Source organism: Periplaneta americana, chromosome 8, assembly GCF_040183065.1.
Source record: "Periplaneta americana isolate PAMFEO1 chromosome 8, P.americana_PAMFEO1_priV1, whole genome shotgun sequence".
Lineage (NCBI taxonomy): Eukaryota > Metazoa > Arthropoda > Insecta > Blattodea > Blattidae > Periplaneta > Periplaneta americana.
Genome location: NC_091124.1, coordinates 20,943,826 through 20,958,650, shown reverse-complemented (window position 1 = coordinate 20,958,650; position 14,825 = coordinate 20,943,826). Strand labels below are relative to the sequence as shown.

The window sequence follows — 14,825 nt, the reverse complement described above, 5'->3', positions numbered from 1 at the left end:
CTGAATTTATAAGAATATGAAGAATATCATTTCTAAAGAAGGGACAAATGTAAGACGAATTAATTACCTTGAATGGTGGCATAACAGACGAGAATGGCAATAATTTATAACTAGCAGCAATGAATTCTGACATGTGCAAGAAATGGCCAGTTGCCTATAGCCAACTCATTCAGGGATAGGGCTCTTTTGAGGTAACTACATGACACGATTCTCCCAACTTTATTTCTTTCGTGAAGAAAACTATACCACGGATTTTTCAAAGTTTCTAAAAATCTGAATGCTACTAATAAAGCAAAAGCCAAGAATCTCTGACTTAATAGCAAACATGGTAATAACCCGACAATTCAGGATAACAAGGAAGATATGGTGATATGTAAACAAATGAAAATACAGCTGTACATGCTCATAAAAAATCTGTATTTCTTCTATTACGTTTCATGATGAGGTACAGTTTATGTAGTACATATTCCTGTGTCAAGCAGTCAATGCCATCAGAAGTACAAACAATTTTTATTACACAAATTTAGCACATATTCTAAAGTATCATTTAAATCCCTGTAAATGTCATAATTATTTGCTTGTATATGAGTAGATACAGCGATGTTGTAGCTTTATTTACACTCATTTTAGAGAACATGACATTTAATCATCTATTATCACTTCAAATTCTGCACACGAGAAATGGCGCAGATATTAACTGATTACGTCAACATCTCTGAAGAAAAAAATGACATAAAAATCCTAAAAAAGGCCAATTACAAATAACTTTAATGAAGTTACATAATGTATTAAATACCATATAAACAAGTACCAATAGCGTAACAAACCGAATTCTGCATTCTTTGGAAGTTCTAACGCAGAGTTTGAATATTGATTAAACTCTGAATTCCATCTCTTTTTACTTCCATCTTGAATCACTTCCATTGAGTTTTTTCAGCTTACTTATTTACAATATGCTGAAAAGCAAACAGATGAAGTTAGACATTACACAATATGTTAAATTTTATGACTCAAATCATACAATTATTACATGACAGAACAATGGGTTAGGCCTACTTCTTTCAAGTACAGTAGACTCTCAATTATCCACGGTAATTGGGGGTACAAAACCTGCAGATAATCGAAAACTGTGGATAATCACAACTAAGGTGATATGGATGTTCAAGAAAATATTTGAACAATAAAAGCATTAAAATTCATTACTATGGACTTAAAAATTATTTTAATTTATACGATGAATGCTGCACTACTCATTAGATGTCAAAAAAAAATACTGTACATAGGTCTAATGTGTACAAAACTCAACTGGAATATAAAATCTATCCACAGATGAGATCCGCAAGCGGTAGGCAGGTTCAAGGTCATTACCCCTGTCATTACATACTTTATCTGTCTGCGGATAATCGAGAGTTTACTATAATATGCATTTTTACGTTGTATACTTACCAAAAATATACAGTAAATATACTTCTTTATATATTTTTTCGTATTAATAGAATACGTACAAAACTTAATATTTACACAGCCATTGAAATTTTATTTTAGAGAAGCACAGATGTGTAATGTAGCACCAGTGTCCACATCTCTGAACGTGAACTAAGCCGATCTCAACTGGCTCCTAGTAAGGGTCGGCATATGGATACTCATGGTGCTTGTCAAAGCTGAAAAAAAAATGAAGACGCACAGTATTTCATTTTCAAGTTATAAATGACAATTTTACAATATTAACATAACACATTGGACAATACAGACGATTTAACCTCAAGTCATATTCTTCACATTGTCTGTGAAATGCTACAACAAATATGGTGCGAGGATTTTGGATATTTGCACAGTGTTCTAGCTCTAGAGAGATACAAAGTTTTGGGGCTACATCTCAGCTCCTAAAGAGAGAAAGAATGAAAAAGAAAGAAAGAGAGAGATAGGGAAAAAAAGAAAGAAAGAAAAAGAGAGAATGAAAGAAAAATGAAAGAATGAAAGAAATAATGAAAAAGAAAGAATGAGAAAGAAAGAAAGAAAGAAAAAGAAAGAATGAAAGAAATAATGAAAAAGAAAGAATGAGAAAGAAAGAAAGAAAGAATGAATGAAAAAGAAACAAAGAAAGGATGAAGGAATGAAAAAGACAGAAAGAATGAAAAAGAAATAAAGAAAAGAAAGAATGAAAAGGTAAGAAAGAAAAGAAAGAATTAAAAGGAAAGAATGAAAAGAAAGAATGAAAGAAAGAACGAAAGGAAAAGAAAGAAAGAAAGAAAGAAAGAAAGAAAGAAAGAAAGAAAGAAAGGAAAGGGGGAACAGGAAAACCTGCCTGTTGTATCAGTTACCAAGAGCTATTTTCTAGAAGTGGACACCAAGTAAACACAACTAGAGTATAATTATACAGTGGTGAGAAAGGGAGATCAGGGTTCTTAGAAGAAGAGTTGCCATTGGTTAGTTTAGTGTGTTTGCCATAAAGTTTTCCCTCTGAATAAAAGGCCATAAAATCAACTTAAAAATATAGGTATATTAATAAATACGTAGTGCATGTTCATATTAGAACTGAAATTTAACTCTGTCAATTGTTTTTGTTTAGTCAACTCTCTGAAAACAGGTTTCAACCTCACAAGTCAAACCAATAAGACATCACTCATGAGGCAACTAAGCTAGGAGATAATAAGGTAGGATGGCCAGTTCCTTTTCTCCTCCATTGCATACATCGCTGACTAGATACATATTACACTAATCAGATTTTATATGTATACAAACAAAAGTTCTTCCTCTGCCACACATCGTCAACTGCCTGATAACAGATATACATAACAGCCAGAACCTCAATCAAAGGTATGCCTGCATTATTATCTTCGTGAAAACAAAACAATATCAAATTCCGCAGATAAGTAAATGATTTATCACTCAATGAAGATAACAAAAAAAAAAAGTCTCTGCTTTAATGTGTTATATAAGTGGCAATTTATATAAATAATTTCAAGATAAACTGAAATAGTATTTTATCACAATGTTGCGAAATGTCACTCCATACATAAAAATTCAATGAAACATCAGTAGTCCCAATCAACAACAAACTATTGTACTTAAGTTTTAAATTCTTACAACTCACCCTTTAAAAGCGCCCATTGTAAATCTGCGCCCCTTTGATCGTTTATCCAGAGCATCAAGGGCTTCAACATCGTCCTTACTCAATTCAAAATCAAAAACCTGTATTAGAAGTAAAATTTTAATTTTATGAAATGATAAAAATTAGTCACATCTGGATGTCCAAATCATATCAAAGAGGTTAGACTGCACAACTCACGCACATTACAACTGAATAACATCAAAATACTTAGTAAACCAATGTCAATAAAATTATTGCACAATATATACTAATATATACAGAGAGAGGCAGTGAAAAGTTACCGCACTATGCAGGGGATGTTTGGGAAGACTGCCCGCAAACCATTGCTCGACTCACCGGTAAGCTGCAGCAGCATGAGTGGGCGTTCAGTTTCATTATGGTAGGCCTAAAATTCCCAAGTGGTGGGGATGGAGTGCGTGGACAGCAGTAAACATACTGAGTTATTACGTAGTGTTGCATTACTACACTTGTTATTGAACATTATTTGTGTTATTTGTGTTCACTATCAGTATGGTAACATATAGTATTGCACAACAAATATTTCTAGTCGAGACATTTTTCCTAAAGAAGAAATTGTATGATAGTACCGTTTGCAAGTTTCTATGTCATGATGCTGCAATACCTTCGAGACAATACATAACCAAGTTATTCAGAAAATGGCGAGAAACAGGGTCTGTTTTAAACAAAAAGAGAGAACAACAGAAGAGGGTGCTAACAAAGGAGATGCTTCCAGATATTCAAGCAAGGATTGAAACCAGTCCGAGGAAATCTTCACACCAATTAGTACAGGAATATGGTACCAAGAACTCTTAAGCATCAAATAAATTATTTAACCCAGCTGAGCTTGCGCTGGGTCTCTGGTGAGGCCCAGAGCAAATAGCTTACAAGTTCTACATTACTATGTAAAAACAATAGTTGAACTCTCATTTACAAAAAAAAAAAAAAAAAAAAAAAAAAAAAAGCTGTATAATAACTTTAAGATCATTCTCACTCTGAGAGACGAACATAGGTTAAGGGTGTTTGAGAATAAGGTGCTTAGGAAAATATTTGGGGCTAAGCGGGATGAAGTTACAGGAGAATGGAGAAAGTTACACAACACAGAACTGCACGCATTGTATTCTTCACCTGACATAATTAGGAACTTAAAATCCAGACGTTTGAGATGGGCAGGGCATGTAGCACGTATGGGCGAATCCAGAAATGCATATAGAGTGTTAGTTGGGAGACCGGAGGGAAAAAGACCTTTAGGGAGGCCGAGACGTAGATGGGAGGATAATATTAAAATGGATTTGAGGGAGGTGGGGTATGATGATAGAGACTGGATTAATCTTGCACAGGATAGGGATCGATGGCGGGCTTATGTGAGGGCGGCAATGAACCTTCGGGTTCCTTAAAAGCCATTTGTAAGTAAGTAATTTTTTTTAAGTACCTAAATTGGATCTGACAGACCCAGAACAAGCATATATGCCAGAAAAATATGTGCGAGTTCTGCCAGGTTAATAACTATTTCGGACCCATAGAACTGGAATTCTGCAGAAAACACTTTGAAAAAAGTTGGGATGATTTGTGTCACATATCACTTAAGAACTGACTGTGACAACAGAACAATATCTCTGAGGAGTTGGTTCTTATTCTGCATGACAATACTTCTCACATTACCTGAAAGTTCTCCTTAATGCGATCAGGATTTACACTCTTTGGAATGACAATAATGCCTCTCTGCATACAATGACGAAGTAAAACCTGCGCTGCAGTCTTGTGATGACTTTCAGCTATTCGACATACTACAGGATCTTTCAACGGTTCACATCTGACACTGAAAACAAAAAAGGTCATTAATAGAGACGAGAACTCCATGCAAATGCATGTTTTTATAGGGACACAGGACACAGCTCAAACTTAGTACTTATCCATTTCATTACTTTCCGGTTCCAAATATGTGTACTTTTTCTGTGAATATTTGCATGTTTTTGTCTTTTTGAGAATAAAAACATGCATAATGCACATTTAAGCGATTTTTAGCTTAATAATGCATATAATACATTATATTCAGTTTAAATGCATGTTTTAATGGTTTTGTGGGCCTCCATAGCCTGTAATATAGATAACTTTACCCGAAGGTTACTGATTTATTAAAGAGATAGGTTAGATTTACAATTAGATTATTACTGGATATAAAAGGTTTTAAAGTATCATATACAATATACATAAATATCACAGAGGAGGAATGGGGAGAGGAGTACAACAAGGATCTCCTTTATCACCTACTCTATTCACTATCTACTTGGAGGATTTAGTGAAGAACTGTTTTCAGAACATGTGAGAAATAAAGTGCATAAGATTTGTTGATGATATAGTATAGTTAGCAGAAAAAGTGACGATACTAAGGGATATGCTACTGGAGCTAAATGACAGCTGTGAGCAGTATCGGATGAAGACGAAGACCATGGTCATAGGAAGAAAAATAAAGAATATTAACTTGCGAATTCTAAATGAGGCAGTAGAGCAAGTGGACAGCTTCAAGTACTTGGTGTCTACTACAAGCAGTAACATGAGTTGCTGCCAGAAAGTCAAAAGGATAGCAATGACCAAGGAAGCTTCTTCTGCGGACATCTGGAAAAAGAACTAAGGAAGAGACTAGTGGAGTGCTTTGTATGGATTGTGGCATTGTATGGGACAGAAACATGAACATTACGACTAAGTGAAGAGAAGCGAATAGAAATGAAGATGTGGAGAAGAATGGAACATGTGAAGTGGACAGACAGAATAAGAAATGAAGCTGTGTTGGAAAGAATGAGTGAAGAAAGAATGATGCTGAAACTGATCAGGAAGAGAAAAAGGAATTGGTTGGGTCACTGGCTGAGAAGAAACTGCCTACTGAAGGATGGACTGGAAGGAATGGCGAATGGGAGAAGAAGATATCAGATGATAGACGACATTAAGATATATGGATCATATGCAGAGACAAAAAGTAAGGAGGAAAAGAGGAAAGATTGCTGGGTTTGCAGGGAAATACCTGCCATTGGACAGAAACTATGAATGAAAACACAATTTTTTTTAATAATTCTGAATTTTTAACACTGTTCTCAATTTTGTTTCTTGTTAGTTCCAGGACTTCAAACCAGTCTTATAAAGTATATTCTTGCTTCCAAATTCGTCAAATAGCATTTTATTTTCTGTATTCCTCTCACTCAGGGACATTTATTTTGTACATCATATCTTAAAAGTTGCAGAAGACACAGCCCTGCAGTATATATTGACTACACCCCAACTCTGGCTACTAGCAACAGGCATCTATAACGAACACCGATCAAAATACCCCTCATTTCTCGTGAAAAACAACAAATGAATAGACTGCAGTAAACTATAGTGGACTTTATGTTGTCAGCAAACAGCTGGATACATTAAGATTGATTGATTGATCATATCTTAAAAATAAGACCTCTCAAACTTCACTTCCTTACTGAAGAAAATCATGTTAAAAATTTGTAACAACCTTAAAATACATAGCCCTTGGCCAGATTTGAACTGCAAAACCACATTTCTGACAAGTAATGTAATCACTGGACCACTGAATGCGACAAAAGGTCATTAGGCATATACTATAAATGATGGTGAATGAAATACCCAGACTCTGTATTAAAAAGAAATAGTTGCTTACCATTCTGGTACATCCAGACCTCTTGCTTTCAATGTATTGATCAGGCCAGGGGAACCCATAGGGGCATAAGCACACACAGTAATGTTCAGAGCCTTACAAAATGCTACCAACTCTCTTTGCTGGAAGAACACATTCAGCTCTACTTGCAGATTTGCTGGATGAATTCGAGCAGATTTCACAATGCGGGAAATCTGACTGGCATTGAAGTTGGAGAGGCCTATAGCTCGAGTTCTTCCTGCGTCTACCTGAGCCTCCATCCCCTGCCAGAAACCAGATGGAGTATTCAGACATCTACGCCAACTTCATGATCTTGTTACTTTCTTATTGTACAATGTATACACATTTATTATTTACTTCTTCTATCTGCATTTCTTTTTTTTGTATATGCCTATTTGTACTTTGATGGTGTAGTAGAGAAGGACTGATGGCCTTAACTCCGCCAGATTAAATAAATAAAAAAATTAATAAATAAAAAAATTAATAAGTTAAATAAAAAAAATAATAATAAAATAAAAATAAATATATATATAAATATAAAATAAATGAATAAATAAATAAATGAATAAATAAATACATGAATGAATGAATGAATAAATAAATGAATAAATAAATCTATACTAATAATAAATCTGTAGCCAAAATTTTTCTGGTAATTTTTGATTTTCCAAAAATAATTGGTGTTAACATGTATAATTAACCATCCTGAAACCGAAAACCGCTTTTTTGAAATTTTTGTTTGTCTGTCTGTCTGTCTGTCTGGATGTTTGTTACCTTTTCACGCGATAATGGCTGAACGGATTTCGATGAAAATTGGAATATAAATTAAGTTCGTTGTAACTTAGATTTTAGGCTATATGGCATTCAAAATACTTTATTTAAAAGGGAGGTTATAAGAGGGCCTGAATTAAATAAATCGAAATAACTCGCTTATTATTGACTTTTGTGAAAAATGTTACATAACAAAAGTTTCTTTAAAAATGATTTCCGATAAGTTTTATTCTTTACAAAATTTTGATAGGACTGATATTTAATGAGATAAATGAGTTTTAAAATTAAAATAACGCCATCTAAGACGGTGCAATGAATTAAGAACAAATGACTTCGTCTATAAGGGCCTTGGACATCAACAATCGAACTATTAAACATAGCCTACAGAGAATGTTTCTGTGTTTATATGAAGTAATATCAGAAGCTAAATTAATCGATTTGTATAATTAATTATTATTTCACCATTGGAAAGTGTAGTTTCTCTAGATAGACATAATGCTATAATGTTATTACAGTAACATCTGAGTAAATCGAGGACAGGTAAGATTAAAATAGCTTCTTATGCACAGAAAATTTGATAGGCTATTTTGTACATTCGTTTTCTGTATTTCTTAAAATAATATTTATGTACACTCATTTTAATCTCAGAGAATTAACGAACAACGAGAGTGTATTGATTTAGTATGCAGTAATAGTACATTAGCTTAGCAATCCATTATTTTATAATTCAAATTTTAACTATGCCCAATTGAATCGTGTTAAAATACATAAAATATATATGCAATAAATGCAATGCAAAAAAAATTGGGTAATGAGCGATGCAGATTATCTTGCGCTGTTATAAAAGTTGTTCCCTGGATCAAACGTCCTATTTTAATTATGTAATTACTTTATATTTATTTCTAACAGGGTATTGATTATCTTACCTTCCACAAACTAATGAGATCTGTCTCAGGGTCGATACGAAGTGTTCCAGTTTCATCAACAGGCCACAATTCCTCTCCTTCCTCCTGAAGTCCGACTGGAGCATGGACAAGGTACAAGTCAACGTAAGACAGCTGCAAAGCTTCCAGAGACTTCGTCAAGTACTTCTCTACAGATGCTGCACGGTTTCCCTTCGGTGGAAGCTGAAAGAAAACCATTTTCATAAAACCTGACAATATCTACGAGTAAAACAAAGAAAAATAAGCTGTTATAACATGTTAATTTGCTACAAATCTAATAATCTAGGTATAACAATTACTTTGATGCAAATGAAAACAAATGGGCATTAAAATGCAGTTCTATAGAGAACTGCTATATTCTTGGGATTATAGTCCAGAGATTCACAAAACTTCACAATTTTCAGGATCAAATCAGGCAGGGATGATATTTCATGCAGTACACAATTTCCTTGAAAGTTTAACCTAAAAGAAAGAGTTTATATGTGCCTATTAAATATGGGATTAACTCTAACAGAAATAAGTACCAAATGTATTTCCTTGGGAGTAAAGGCAGCAGGTATGTAGGACTGACATTCCAACTGCAATTAATGCCCACTGTCTATACAGGTGGGAACCTTAACTTCCCACCAACATGTGGGCATACATGGTCAGTAATTTTTTTATAGTTTATAACTATAGGCACAAAAATAACGTAATTATCATAAATATGATGAAGATAAGAAGCATGTTTTTTCTCTCTTTTTTTCCCCCCCGGTTTCCTTTACATTTTATAACTCCAACATTTTGAGGCCAATTTCATCATTACGAATTAATATTAGCCTACAAATGGATATTACCGCGATAAATTGTATTTTCAGCAAAATACAAATGATTTCAAAAGATGCATGAACTTTTTTTAAATTCGAATTTGAATAAATCTTTCAGATTTTATTTCGTTCTTCAGGGCACAGCCAGGAACTGTTTTTGTGGAGTCTGGCACAGTGAACTGCACATGTGCAATACTGTCTTTGCTTTCGTTTGCTACAGAACACGTGATCAGAGAGTAACTCCGATATTGACATGGGCATGGATATCATTCTCGGGCAGGGGTGAAGGGAGATTAGATTAGGTTAGATTAGATTAGATTAGATTAGATTAGATTAGATTAGGTTACGTTAGGTTAGGTTAGGTTAGGTTAGATTAGGTTAGGTTAGGTGGGGTTCGGTTCGGTTGGGTTGGGTTGGGTTAGGTGAAGATAAATCTACCTTTCTTTTGAAATAATTTAAATTCTATTTCTATTCTATTTCTAACCTTGAATAACTATACCTTTGTCACAATAAAGACATCTTCTCTCTTGATCCTGCCAGAGTCAAACCACTTCTTCAGAGTTTTTCCAATGGCTTCCTCATTCTGATACATGAAGGCCGTGTCTATATGTCTGTATCCAACCTCCAATGCTGCATCCACAGCAACTGTTACCTCATCAGCTGATGCCTATTTGAGTTAGAAAAGTAATTATTATATTTCTCAATTACAATGAGCACATGTGTAAATTTAAGTACACTAAAATATGAAAATAATATGATAGCCTATAGTAGTCATTCAGTTAACTGATAATTATTGACTTGAAGATATTTCTTTACAATTGCGTTATGTACTATGTTAAGGTACAAATGTATTTACGACTTCCAGTCGAGTCATATGCACTGTAAACAGTATAAATCTTTACAAGCGTTACTAAAAGAAGTGGCTAGCAAGGACTCTCCCATTAAAGACACTACAGGATAACATGATAGAGAGGAGTTTGAATGGGGTAGTGACAGACATTGTGAGAATATGCAAGACATACCAAAAGTCTAACCTAACTTAACCTAACCTGCCACCAAGTCAACATTATGATAACTCGCCTTTTCTCTGTGATTATTAAGGAAACACATGGACATGAGACTTATGTCCTGCAGCTACCCCTTCCACATCGACAGTGTTATCCTCCCCACTCGCACCTTTCTGCCGGTGACCACTTTCACAGCTACTTCCCATTCTTATTTTTGCTATGAAATTAGCGTCGCCACTCGATTTTCCTTTTGTATACAATACATATGACTCGTACATAAATACATTTATACCTTAACGTGGTAATGCAACTGTACAGAAATTTCCCGAAAACAAAAGAAAAAGTGACTGCTACATCAATTTCGCACAGAAATAAGGGTGGAGAGTTACTGTAAAAGTGGAGATCGGTGGAGAGGTGTAGGCAGGCGGGATCGCTGTCGAGGTGGAAGGAGTAGGTGGGAGGGAGGGGCAGCACATCTCATTTCCATGTTTCCTTACTGTCACACAGAAAGGCGAATATTCGTAAGGTCGAATCAGTGATAGTTTAGTTTAGGTTAGCTTAGTTTCGGCTTCTGGTATGTCTTGCATATACTCGCAATTGTCTAAAAATGTTACTATCCTACCCAAACTCCTATCTCCTCATGCAATCCCGTAGTATCTTTGCTGGAGGGGGAGTCCCTTTAGTAACGTTATCCACCTAAATGATGGGTGAGTAGACCCATTACAATTTTGGAGTTGGTGGGGGCAAGCGCAATTACCTGTTATAACTTTCCCACTTGTTCTCGGATCTGCCTTTTTGTTGCACAAATGCCTTCTTTCTTTTTTTAATTCAATACATACCGGTACGGCATATAACTGGAATTCGAAACGAAAATGAAGCTGCCCTCTTCTCGCTGAGAGGTCCTCAATTTGGTGTTAGGTCTAAACTCTAAATTATAGATCTTCTTCAATTCAAGAAGTAGGCATATGCGAGACTGATTAATAATTAATTTATTGCTTAACTACAACAGAGTTAATGTAAGAGTGATCTACTGTAGGGTATATGTAACGACGTCTCCTAGCAAATGACCCAATCGTGATTTAATTCTAAACAAAATTCCATGAACAAATTATATTGTAACTTACTTGCCATGTCCCTAACCCCAAAATCGGCATCATCTGTCCATTGAAAAATGAGACACATGACTTCTCAGTCAACATTATCTTTACTCTTATTAACACGGACTTTTTTAGGAAAACTTATATACCGTACGAATTCTTCTTTTCGTATATATAAAAGCTTACGCGAAGTTACAACACGCCGCTTATATACGTTTCTTTGCAACCACATCCGCTTATAACAAGAATTCGTCGGTTTCCTCCAGCGCTGGCTTGGCTTCCCACTCCCAGTGGCCAGTTCCCTTCTGTTCGGTTCAGCTAGTTCAGCCAAGACAGCAGGGTTAACTACATACATCGAACAGCTGTCCGGCAAGCTCTGCCACTGCGAATGACGAATCTACTCTCTAGCAGTGTTGCCAAGTCCATATTCAAATAATCCGCTATATGGGAGCCCTGAATAAGTTTTTCTGCTCTATTTCAAGCTAACTTTCATCCATAAGTTTTTAATATACCTATTCCGCATTTTATCTTCCTAATAACGTATTTCCTTTATCAGATAAGATTACTATTAACCCAGATCACATATAACAGATTGCTCAGCCTTATAGACTTTAACGGCAACAACGTTTATCAATTTCACTATTCTGCCATCTAGCTACTGCATAAGAAGTCACGTTATACTCTCATTTGAATTGCATGGAGCAACTGTACTTCCACCTAGCAGCAGTTCCCAATCGATGGTGGCGATCCTGATGGTTGTCCTCTTCCATATGTTACAGTTTTTAACATGGGGATGACCAATCTTCTAGATATTATGTGATCACAATTACTATTTGAGATTGAAAAAAGTCGACTCTACTGGATCTTATCTTCTTAATGAGTAATGACGATTTCCTTCATCAGATAATATTAATATATCATACATCCGGCACACCGGCGATGCTGATATAACCTAGGCAGTTGCGAGAGTCATTAAATAAAACATAATTTACAATTTTTTTCACACTTCACACAAAGCACTTCGCTAGTCTCTTCCTTTGTTATTTTTCCAGAAGTCCACAGAAGACGCTCCTTTTTCTATTAAAAGCTTCCTTTATCATTGCTACCTTCCCTTTCACTTCCTGGCAGCAGTTCAAATTACTGCTCACAGTATACCCCAAGAATTTGTAACTGTTCACTTGCTCTACTGACTCATTTCGAATTCGCATGTTTACCTTTATTTTCCTTCCTTCTTCTTCTTGTTTGCATTTATCCTCATCCCATATTGCTCGCAGCTGTCATTTAGCTCTAGTAGCATATCCCTTAATAACATTCCCACACTATATCATCAGCAAATCTTATGCACTTTATTCTTCTTCCTTCTACTATCACTCCTCACATGTTCTGGAAACAGTTCTTCACTAAATCCTCCAAATAGATGTTGAACAGGGTAGGTGATAAAGGGAATCCTTGTCGTACTTATCTCCCTCTTCAACTTCTCTCTGACATTTCTTCTCCTATCCCAACTCTAAAAGTGAGCACTCATCGGAAAAAATTCGTTCATTGCATTCAGATTTTTATTAGAGTATTGTTCACTTGTCCGCATTTCCGAATTAATCATCAAAATAGTGTTGTAATTTACCGCTAGAGCGCATTATTTCATTGTAGTGTTCTGAACCAAATCTGGAAATAAAAGGAATAGCTCTGTAACTTAAACTATGAAGGACATACCCTGTTAAGTTGGTATTTTCCCAATCTCATCCCATATGTTTTTTCTCCATATTACATTGCTATAAACCTAATTTCATTAATTTTAAAACTCTTCATACTTTTGGACTTAATAATAATGTGACAGCGACGTGAGATTCGAACTCACGACCAGCGTCCCGCAAGAGAGCAGATCGCGCGGAGCACTGAGGGACGGAGCGCGGCGGAGAAAAGAGAGGGGGGTGTATTACGTCAACGCGACGAGGGGAGAGTGCGCGCACAGCTGCTACTTACGGAGTAAAGGGGGACGGACCTTCCCGAATCTTCTAGAGAAGTCCGTCCGAAGTGGAGATAGCCAGATAATTCGAGAAGTCGTACTTTCCAGAAACTGTGGTGCGAGTATAAATTACGCGCGCAAGTGAACGCGAGCAGTTTTCAATTTATTCAGTCAGTGAGTAAGCCAGAGCAAGCAAGCCAGTCTTGTGTACCGGAGTTTGGCTCGAGTGTGCGTCCGCAACTGTTTCAGCACCCGAAGGCCTGAGTTCGAGTGCAGTAGACCGCAGTTGGAGGGACCTGAGTTCGAGTACAGTGAACTGTCTCTGAAGGTCTGTGGTTCGAGATACTGTGAACTCGAGTGACTGAGCTAGAAGAACTGTGAACTGAGAACTGACAGTTCTGATTTGTAAATAGCGCTTTGTAAATATTAGTTAAGATTAACAGTTCATTGTTGTTCGTAATAGTCCAAGTAAATTGTCATTGCCGTCAGTAGAGTGCTATACCGAATACTGTGCTGAGTGAAAATCCTATTGTTGACAAGAGCGTTTAAGGTGAATTGTAGAAAGGAATTATTGTTGGAAGAATAAAAATCCTATTATTGTTGAAATAAATTTACAATAATAAGCTTCACATCATCCATTTCATTACACCTTCAATATTACCGAGACTGGAAGACTTGCAATTGATATAATTGCCATGACATTCTCTATTTTGATCTTGGACCATACAGAAATCCATAAAATAATGCAAAGAATAAAAATCCGAATACTCCATACAAATCCGTTCCAGTAAGTGTGTGCCTACCTTAACTCACTGTATCATACTAGCCTTCTCTCTCTCTCCAATCTCACCAGTTTTCTTCAGGATCCCCTTAAGTTTGTCGTGCTCCAGTCTCCGCTGTGTCCTTCTAGTGTGTCATCAAGATGGAGGAGAGGAGAAATGGGAGTGATGGGACAAAATGGCTGAAGCTTAAGGGGTGACGATGTGATATTATGGTGAAGAAAAGGAAGACTGTTTTAACAATATTTGTTTATTGAAAATAACAAAAAAAATACATATTACATGTTTTTCCCTAGTTCTAGGGCAGGAGAAACAAGGAGTCACGATAGAAATTGGTAATTTAGAAATTCGTCCTGAGACATTGATGTGGGAAGAGTTACGATAGTGAGGTAGAATTTGTGAGAGAGAGACAGGGTTACCGGGAGTGCCTGAGTAGGAGTGTTAGACTTGCCTGAAGATACGATGTGGTGGTTAAAGAAAAAGAGGGAGATGGAACTGGGGTCGAAGTTAGTTCTCACAATCGACAATAGAAGTATTGTTCTTTTGAGTTAACTACTTTATTTTTCACGAGTCATTTTATTTTATGAGCCATAGTATGTTGTTTCAGGGGATTATGTTTTTCCCCTGTAGAGAAATGTCTGATTCAATGCTGATCACAGACCAGCACGAAACAGAATTAAACTCAAAC

General features: G+C 35.9%; 1 protein-coding gene across 3 annotated transcripts; it reads right to left on the bottom strand.

Annotated features, from left to right (window-relative positions):
* Positions 1-396: 396 nt before the first annotated feature.
* LOC138704554 (1,5-anhydro-D-fructose reductase-like) lies at positions 397-11,774 on the bottom strand. Of its 3 annotated transcripts, none has more exons than XM_069832580.1 (8): positions 11,423-11,774; positions 9,791-9,958; positions 8,468-8,668; positions 6,774-7,033; positions 4,772-4,928; positions 3,095-3,192; positions 1,447-1,661; positions 397-956 (listed from the first exon to the last, which is right to left on the bottom strand). In XM_069832580.1, the coding sequence occupies exons 1-7, from the start codon at positions 11,495-11,497 to the stop codon at positions 1,619-1,621; spliced, it is 1,002 nt and encodes a 333-aa protein (XP_069688681.1). In that variant the 5' UTR covers positions 11,498-11,774; the 3' UTR covers positions 397-956; positions 1,447-1,618. The 3 variants fall into 3 exon arrangements, with proteins under 3 accessions (XP_069688681.1, XP_069688683.1, XP_069688682.1); XM_069832582.1 differs by lacking the exon at positions 11,423-11,774 and adding an exon at positions 11,056-11,073; XM_069832581.1 differs by lacking the exon at positions 11,423-11,774 and adding an exon at positions 10,372-10,602.
* Positions 11,775-14,825: the final 3,051 nt, after the last annotated feature.